This window comes from Nansenia antarctica, assembly GCF_963989245.1.
Source record: "Nansenia antarctica genome assembly, chromosome: 1".
NCBI lineage: Eukaryota > Metazoa > Chordata > Actinopteri > Argentiniformes > Microstomatidae > Nansenia > Nansenia antarctica.
In genome coordinates this window covers 104,845,519-104,855,875 of record NC_137674.1, presented here as the reverse complement: position 1 = coordinate 104,855,875, position 10,357 = coordinate 104,845,519, and the positions used below count along the sequence as shown (strand labels likewise).

The 10,357-nt window shown below is 40.9% G+C and overlaps 1 protein-coding gene across 1 annotated transcript; it reads left to right on the top strand.

Annotated features, from left to right (window-relative positions):
• Positions 1-6,454: 6,454 nt before the first annotated feature.
• On the top strand, positions 6,455-6,865 carry LOC308155827 (histone H3.2-like; the record flags this gene model as incomplete). The annotated part of the gene is made up of 1 exon (XM_080529199.1): positions 6,455-6,865. The coding sequence occupies one exon, from the start codon at positions 6,455-6,457 to the stop codon at positions 6,863-6,865; it is 411 nt and encodes a 136-aa protein (XP_080385325.1).
• Between the last annotated feature and the right edge of the window lie 3,492 nt (positions 6,866-10,357).

Sequence of the window (10,357 nt, the reverse complement as noted above, 5' to 3'; positions counted from 1 at the left end):
TTCTGGGATTCTCAATTCATCGTTACATGTAAGACAGACAAAAAAAAACTAGTACTATCTACAAGATAATACAGACAAATAACTAGTACTATCTACAAGATAAACATACATCCATCATGGGAAGAACAATACAACAAAACATTAGGTATGTACAGCGGGTAGGACAGGTGGGGACATACACCACAGGTGGGGGCGGGGGACAAAACACAAAGTATGTACAGTGGGTAGTTCGGGTCTTTTAATCTGATTTTTGATTTAGAGGGTCCAGTTACGGATTGCAGCCTCCTGTAAATGTTTTTTGAGAGTGGTTTTGAAGGTGGGCAGTGTTTTGCACTCCTTTAAGATTATAGGAAGGGCGTCCACATTTTTACTGCATAGTTTGCAAACGAGTTTAACCCCTTGTTTGTGGTGCAACGCGGTTGAACGTGGTTCGTGGAGCTTCCTCTGGTATTGTATGTGTGGACGTTGTTCACTTTTTGGAAGTATGTTGACAGGTACTTGGGTGTCTTTGTGGTGTAGCGTATCTTGAAGACCAGGCCCAGTGCAAGCTGCTGCACTCTGTCAACTACTCGTAGCCAATCAAGGCTCAAAAAATGAGCAGCGGTTAGATGTGTCCTAGGGTTGAGGCCTAGCAGAAGCCTAACCAGTTTATTTTGGGCTGTCTGGAGTCTTGTTTTTTGGGCCTTTGTGGTTCTATAGTACCATGATGTTACGGCATAGTCGAAGTGACATTGAATGAGAGCTCCTGATAGGGTCCTCAGTGTGTTTTTACTGACAAGTGAGGATATCCTGTACAAGAATCTAGTTCTATGGTTCACTTTTTTGATTACTTTTGCTGCCATTTTATCTCCGGAAAGATTTGCCTCTAAGATGGAGCCCAGGTATGTAATATCCTCTTTTCTTGTGATATTAATGTTACCCACTTTTATTTTGAAATGTACAGCCTTTCTGAGTTTAGATGGGGATCCGTATAGGATGGTTTCAGTTTTACCTAGGTGTATTGATAGTTTATTGTCAGCTAGCCAGATGCAGATTCTACTCAGTTCAGTGCTTAGCGCTTTTTCCACCTGCAATATGTCCCTGTCAGAGACCAGCAGAGCCGAGTCATCCGCGAACAGGAACAAATTGCAATCACATGCTGATGACATGTCATTCACATATATTAGGAACAGTAAAGGTCCCAATATGCTTCCTTGTGGAACGCCGCAGGTCACTGGGAGGAGGGGGGACAGTGTTCCGTTCACACTAACCACCTGTTCCCTCCCCTCTAAGTAGGATTGCATCCAGCTCACCGATGTTCTATCGAACCCAATTGCTTTCAGTTTATCTAACAATATGTGGTGATCTACTGTGTCGAAGGCCTTCTGGAGGTCCAGCATGACCATGCCGCAGTACTTGCCCGAGTCCACCTCATGGTTGATGTGGTCGTTCAAATAGAGAAGGCATGTGTCAGTGGAATGGGATGTTCTGAATCCTGATTGAAATTCATACATCAGATTTTTTTCGGTAAGGTACCTATCAACCTGTTCATAAACTATTTTTTCCATAAGTTTCGAGATGGAATTAAGAATAGAAACAGGTCGGTAGTTGCCTGGGTCTAATTTGCTTCCTTTTTTATACAGTGGGGTTACCCTTGCTATTTTAAAGTCAAGGGGGACGTGTCCCTGTTTGATGGAGAGGTTTATTATGTGGGTGATGATTGGGGTAATGGAGGCAGCTGAGTCTTTTAGAAATCTGGCTGGAATATTGTCATGGCCCGTGGCCTTTTCTGAGTGTAGAGCGCCCAGTTTTTTAAACACCTCATCGTTTGACACCATGGAGAGTTTAAAATCATCTTTGCGTACACCCAGTTTATTGTAGAACGCACGGATGTGCTCTACACCATAACGCCCTGAGTGGGGTGGTAGATTGTTAACTAATTTAGTGGCTATGGTTGTAAAGAAAGTGTTTAAGCACTTAGCCACATCCAGCTTGTCTGTAAAGAGAGAATCTCCAGATTTTATGCTGATGTTTGTAGACCTGGTTTTGAGTTTTTGACTGCAACCTAGTTGGCTATTAACACTAGGAAAGCCGTGAGGTGTTAAACAGCACCAGTGAGTACAAAAAAAAATCTACCATTGCACTCGATCAAATGTCAGGACCCTCCTTTCATGACTTTTCCTAGATATGTGCGTTCTACCACCCAGCATCTTTACATTTTCAAAATCGAGTTAGTATAAAGCGATTTTGCAGTATTTCTGTGTGTGCCTGTGTATTTGCCTTGGGATTCGGCTGCCATCTTTTTCTCCAAGGCTGCAATTCTCTTTTATATCAGCAGAGGTAGCAAGGGGGCACACACTGTGCTCAACCTTCAGGCTTCAGTGCTGAATTAGATACAGTGGATAAGACTGATATTTGTAACATAATGTGTTTATATATAGGCTATATATAGCAATAGTGATACATAAGATATGTATATGTACAGACAGTTATGAAAATGATAAACTGTACAGTATGTCTCCCAATCCCTTCAGATTTGTTGGAGCTGATGTTTTTTTTTTCACCCAAGTTCCATGCAATAGTGATAAGATATTATGATATGTGTAGCCTATGTACAGTTATGAATGATACACTGCACAGTATGTACCTATCAATCTGTGTGGTATTACATAGGTACCGCAGCAAAGTAGTTCATCAACGAATATTATATAACAAACAGATATTTATAATATTGTATATAATGTCTTTTTTGTATATCACTGTAGACCACGTTGTAGTAGTAGCCAATTGCAGAGTGTATTAATTATTTTGTTTGTTTGAATCCTCACTGTGTTCATGTTGTGCAGTGAACAAACAATTGTTGGGTGAATAAACTGTCTCTTGCAGTGAAATGTGTACATTTAAAATGATGTCGGCGATGATTATGCCTGTACAGCGCTGTCAATTTTCAAATAATGCTAAAGGCTATATATATGAATGTTCAGTTGTGATATGAAGTAGCCAACAATTCTCATGTCGACCATGATAATAATAGGCTACAACAAGGTTGTACATAGATATACGCAGATTCATATTTGGATAGTTGATTTTGGCACCATTGTATAGTAGCCAATTGCAGAGAGTATAAATTATTTTGTTTGTTTACTGCATATTATAAATGAAATGAAAATAGCTGTTGTGAAAAGTGAAAATATAGTGTGTTCATGTTGCAGTGAAATGTCTTTACATTGATATATCAGATGTGATATTTCTACTACAAACGAACACAGACAGAGAGACAGATAATTCAAGTAACATTTTTATTTACTTGCAATGTTCACGTCAATTCTTCCAAGTAAAAAGTTGACTTTCTGAGGCAGTGAAATAATATATTATCAATACATGATATACTGGTGGCCTTTCCTGTCTGTCTTCACTAGATCTGTCCAATAAAATGAGCAATTATGAGTGGGACTGCTCAGAAAAAATTATAATACATTATATACTGTAGGCCTATTATAAATATCCGTTCGTTATATAATATTAGTTGATGATTACATAATCAAATGTAGGCTACTTCAATTACTTTGCTCCGCACAACAGAGAGAGTTGAGTAGCCTATACAGCCTTTCTGGTGGGAGGTGAGGGGGGGATGGTAGAATGCTTTGTTTGCTGATCGGCAAGCAATCATCATGAATAAGATTACGCTCCCCCTCGCATGATCCATTCTCTTTAGAAACTAGTTATTCTTGTTTATTTCAGTGGTGTAGGACGTGACTTTCATTCATACAATTCACCCCATCTGTGTCACCCCGTCATATTTGGATAGTTGATTTTGGCACCATTGTATAGTAGCCAATTGCAGAGAGTATAAATTATTTTGTTTGTTTACTGCACATTATAAATGAAATGAAAATAGCTGTTGTGAAAAGTGAAAATATAGTGTGTTCATGTTGCAGTGAAATGTCTTTACATTGATATATCAGATGTGATATTTCTACTACAAACGAACACAGACAGAGAGACAGATAATTCAAGTAACATTTTTATTTACTTGCAATGTTCACATCAATTCTTCAATTAAAAAGTAGACTTTCTGAGGCAGTGAAATAATACATTATCAATACATGATATACTGGTGGCCTTTCCTGTCTGTCTTCACTAGATCTGTCCAATAAAATGAAAAATGATGAGTGGGACTGCTCAGAAAAAATAATAATACATTATATACTGTTGGCCTATTATAAATATCCGTTCGTTATATAATATTAGTTGATGATTACATAATCAAATGTAGGCTCCTTCAATTACTTTGCTCCGCACAACAGAGAGAGTTGAGTAGCCTACAGCCTTTCTGGTGGGAGGTGAGGGGGGGATGGTAGAATGCTTTGTTTGCTGATCGGCAAGCAATCATCATGAATAAGATTACGCTCCCCTCGCATGATCCATTCTCTTTAGAAACTAGTTATTCTTGTTTATTTCAGTGGTGTAGGACGTGACTTTCATTCATACAATTCACCCCGTCTGTGTCACCCCGTCATATTTGGATAGTTGATTTTGGCACCATTGTATAGTAGCCAATTGCAGAGAGTATAAATTATTTTGTTTGTTTACTGCACATTATAAATGAAATGAAAATAGCTGTTGTGAAAAGTGAAAATATAGTGTGTTCATGTTGCAGTGAAATGTCTTTACATTGATATATCAGATGTGATATTTCTACTACAAACGAACACAGACAGAGAGACAGATAATTAAAGTAACATTTTTATTTACTTGCAATGTTCACATCAATTCTTCAAGTAAAAAGTAGACTTTCTGAGGCAGTGAAATAATACATTATCAATACATGATATACTGGTGGCCTTTCCTGTCTGTCTTCACTAGATCTGTCCAATAAAATGAAAAATTATGAGTGGGACTGCTCAGAAAAAATAATAATACATATACTGTAGGCCTATTATAAATATCCGTTCGTTATATAATATTATATAATATTAGTTGATGATTACATAATCAAATGTAGGCTACTTCAATTACTTTGCTCCGCACAACAGAGAGAGTTGAGTAGCCTACAGCCTTTCTGGTGGGAGGTGAGGGGGGGATGGTAGAATGCTTTGTTTGCTGATCGGCAAGCAATCATCATGAATAAGATTACGCTCCCCCTCGCATGATCCATTCTCTTTAGAAACTAGTTATTCTTGTTTATTTCAGTGGTGTAGGACGTGACTTTCATTCATACAATTCACCCCGTCTGTGTCACCCCGTCATATTTGGATAGTTGATTTTGACACCATTGTATAGTAGCCAATTGCAGAGAGTATACATTATTTTGTTTGTTTACTGCACATTATAAATGAAATGAAAATAGCTGTTGTGAAAAGTGAAAATATAGTGTGTTCATGTTGCAGTGAAATGTCTTTACATTGATATATCAGATGTGATATTTCTACTACAAACGAACACAGACAGAGAGACAGATAATTCAAGTAACATTTTTATTTACTTGCAATGTTCACGTCAATTCTTCCAAGTAAAAAGTAGACTTTCTGAGGCAGTGAAATAATACATTATCAATACATGATATACTGGTGGCCTTTCCTGTCTGTCTTCACTAGATCTGGGAAAAAGGTGTCAAGAGCCTGGCAGACGGCCTTGTGTGACATCGCCCTCCAGCGATCCTTGTCCGTCAGTACACTCTTCTCCATGTTAAAATCTGCTGGTGCTGTTTCACACCTGATTGCGGTGGAATGAATGGCGATCCCATGGCTGTTCTAGTGTTAAGTAGCTTCCAAAGGTCACGTGGTTTGTTTAAGTTTTCTTCGATTTTGTTATCGAGGTATTTTTTCTTAGCAGATTTTGTCATGGTAATTACCTGATTGCATAGTTTGTTGCATTGTTTTTTAATTTTCTCAAAGTGGGTTTTGAGATCTTCGTTTAAGTGTTTCACTAATTTTGATTTGCATTTTTGAACTTCAGAGCATTTTAGGTCTCTGACTTTCATAGCATTTAGAATGTCCGAATTCATCCATGGTTCCGATCGGGCTTTAACCCTGGTGGTTCTCATGGGGGCTATACTGTCAATAATATTTAGGAATTTGGTTTTAAAACCTAGCCATGCCTCCTCAACCTGTGTGCTTTTTAGTTCATCTAACCAGTCTTGATTCTCCAGTTTATGTATAAGCAGAACTAATGAAGCAGCTGTAGATCAATGATATAAATCAGGATAAAGGAAACATCTCTGAAGCCTGTTTGGGGGAAGGGCCGAACATAGGAACAACAACAACATAGGAAGCGGCAGGATTCAAATCTTTGAATTTATGGCGGCAATGACGTGGACGAGGCTCGTGTCCAATGGCAGCCGGAGAAGGAGGTGACAACGAGCCAATGAGCTCGTCTATAGTCGCCACCCAATCGGGGCACGACTGGGGTTTATAAATGTAACACTTTCTTTGTAGACTGGCTACACTCCAACTGAACGTAGGAACTTGTCGCCATGGCCAGAACCAAGCAAACCGCTCGTAAATCCACCGGTGGCAAAGCCCCCAGGAAGCAGCTCGCCACCAAGGCTGCCCGTAAAAGCGCCCCGGCCACCGGCGGCGTGAAGAAGCCTCACCGTTACAGGCCTGGCACCGTGGCTCTGAGGGAGATCCGTCGTTACCAGAAGTCCACCGAGCTGCTCATCCGCAAACTTCCCTTCCAGCGCCTGGTGAGAGAAATCGCCCAGGATTTCAAGACCGACCTGCGCTTCCAGATCTCTGCTGTGATGGCCCTGCAGGAGGCTAGCGAGGCTTACCTGGTCGGTCTGTTCGAGGACACCAACCTGTGCGCCATCCACGCCAAGAGGGTGACCATCATGCCCAAGGACATCCAGCTGGCCCGTCGCATTCGTGGAGAGCGCGCCTAAGATGACCACCCTGATCCAACAGTAGATCCCCAAAGGCTCTTTTAAGAGCCACCTCAATATTTCCCTCAGAGGCGAGTTTCCATTTACCACCCGTGTCGAGCATGAGTCTCTATTATATGGAGTTATCTATTATAGGTCTTACGACTTCAAAGAGTATCCTACAGGGACACTGACGTACAACGTTCTTTTAAAAAGCGCCAATGATGTATAATACAACCTTCCACCTGTAGAGGGCGCTCTGACCACAGAACCACAGTTCTCTCTGTGTGTGTGAGTGTGTGTGTGTTTTTCGCCAGGGGACTTTCCAGTCCTTGATTCCTCGCCTGATAACTGCACTTGTTGTGGTAATCCGTCCCTCCATCCATTTTGCGCTCTGACCACAAAACCACATTTCTCTTTATGTGTGTTTCCCTCCCTCCATCCATTTTTTCATGTCGCATCTCCCCCCGTTGATGGTATATGACGCTATAGTCAGTCCCAATGGAGAAGGGTCCAGCTGCAAGCTTGCAGCCAGGGGAGAAGGGTCCAGCTGCAGGCTTGCAGCCAGGGGCCGAAAGGAATGTGGGGCCGAAAGGAATGTGGGGCCGAATGGAATGTGCCTGTGTGTTGATTGCTATCTGCGCATGCGCGGTGCTAACGGAGGTAGCAAGATGGCGTCGCGGGTGCAAACAAAGAAAGATAGAACAGCCTCTGAAAGGTATAAATGACTTTAATATCGTTTATAATGTTCATAATATCATGTATAAGGTGCATAATATCATGTTTAATGTCCACATTGTCGAGTGTAATGGCTATTCTATCGTGTACAAGGCCATGACTGAGCTAGCACGGTGCTAACGGAGGTAGCAAGATGGCGTCAGACAGACCTGCTACTGTATCATTAGACAGACCTAACTCTACTACTGTATCATTAGACAGACCTAACTCTGCTACTGTATCATTAGACAGACCTAACTCTACTACTGTATCATTAGACAGACCTAACTCTACTACTGTATCATTAGACAGACCTAACTCTGCTACTGTATCATTAGACAGACCTAACTCTGCTACTGTATCATTAGACAGACCTAACTCTGCTACTGTATCATTAGACAGACCTAACTCTACTACTGTATCATTAGACAGACCTAACTCTGCTACTGTATCATTAGACAGACCTAACTCTACTACTGTATCATTAGACAGACCTAACTCTGCTACTGTATCATTAGACAGACCTAACTCTACTACTGTATCATTAGACAGACCTAACTCTGCTACTGTATCATTAGACAGACCTAACTCTGCTACTGTATCATTAGACAGACCTAACTCTACTACTGTATCATTAGACAGACCTAACTCTGCTACTGTATCATTAGACAGACCTAACTCTACTACTGTATCATTAGACAGACCTAACTCTGCTACTGTATCATTAGACAGACCTAACTCTACTACTGTATCATTAGACAGACCTAACTCTACTACTGTATCATTAGACAGACATAACTCTACTACTGTATCATTAGACAGACCTAACTCTACTACTGTATCATTAGACAGACCTAACTCTGCTACTGTATCATTAGACAGACCTAACTCTGCTACTGTATCATTAGACAGACCTAACTCTGCTACTGTATCATTAGACAGACCTAACTCTGCTACTGTATCATTAGACAGACCTAACTCTGCTACTGTATCATTAGACAGACCTAACTCTACTACTGTATCATTAGACAGACCTAACTCTGCTACTGTATCATTAGACAGACCTAACTCTGCTACTGTATCATTAGACAGACCTAACTCTGCTACTGTATCATTAGACAGACCTAACTCTACTACTGTATCATTAGACAGACCTAACTCTGCTACTGTATCATTAGACAGACCTAACTCTGCTACTGTATCATTAGACAGACCTAACTCTACTACTGTATCATTATACAGACCTAACTCTGCTACTGTATCATTAGACAGACCTAACTCTACTACTGTATCATTAGACAGACCTAACTCTACTACTGTATCATTAGACAGACCTAACTCTGCTACTGTATCATTAGACAGACCTAACTCTACTACTGTATCATTAGACAGACCTAACTCTACTACTGTATCATTAGACAGACCTAACTCTGCTACTGTATCATTAGACAGACCTAACTCTACTACTGTATCATTAGACAGACCTAACTCTGCTACTGTATCATTAGACATACCTAATGTGCTGGAGGGTAAGACTAGTCTATTGATGTTGCTCGTGGAGATGATGTTTGCACAGTCCTGTATGGCATTTCATATGAACCCTTTCACCTCCTTTTGATTTCTGTTATTTGCATTCTTCTTTTTTACAGATTACATTACTGGAGTTCCCAGAGGAGATAAGGCCCTTGGCTATGTAAGTGTTGTGTATCCAGTACTCACTCACTCACACACACACACACACACACACACACACACACAGATACTCAGACCTGTGTTCGTATAGTATTTGATTCATTGAAAAATACTTGTGCTTGATTCAGTGTTGCCTGAAACAAGGCATCCAATGGAATAATCCCAAAAGTCCAAACCCCCCCGCCCACCTGGCCAAGCCAATGCTCAAACAAAGCATCGCTTTCAAAGTATTTGTGTAAGCTTGGGCGTAAGGGAACTGAGTGGGATATTTTGTCTTTGACAGGTGAACATTTTCAACGGGAAGAACATGGAGTCCATGTTGAACTTCACAGGAGTGCAGGTAAGCCACGACCCTCTAGGCGTGTCCAATCAGGGACCCTCGTCCACCCAGGCATCAAGGCCATAGCCTTTTGCTATCCAATACTTAAAATTAATTTTGTTGTTTGAAAGGTATGGCCAGATGTTTGCCTTTTGGACCAATGAGGCCAGAGGGTTGCTTAAGGGTAACCATAACCCGGTCTACAGAGTCCCAAGCGGGAGGGCCAGCACGACAAAACTTCCAGCCCATGTCCAGGCAGCCATTGACCACTCTGCAGAGGAGAAGAGACTGGTGGACCTCATTGTCCAATCACAGGCGGCTGAACAGCATTTGTTGGTATTTTGCAAAATGATCATATTTGATCTCAAAGTAAAGCTTCACCTAGGGTCTTTAGGAATAGGATCAACTTACATCATTTAACTATGACTCATTTCTTGTACTGTATCTTTTGAATGAATGTATGAATGTAAGTGACATTTCATGCCTGTTTTGATTCACATAACCACCACACAATGCACTGATCCAATTTCCACAAAATTGTTGTCAGGATGTACTCAATGGGAAGGCGAAGTACTTTCTAAAGAAGTCCCCTAAGGTGCCTGTCTACCTCTGCACCGAGGAACACCAGGAAACCCTCTTCGGCCATCTTGGAGAAATATTACACAGAACACCATGTCTGGTGCAATTCACGGATGAAGTGAAGTTCATCCTGGATGTTCTGTTTCCGGAGGTAGGGATAATCATTGCTGGTCCTGCACTTTCAAAACATATAAAGAGGTTGCCTG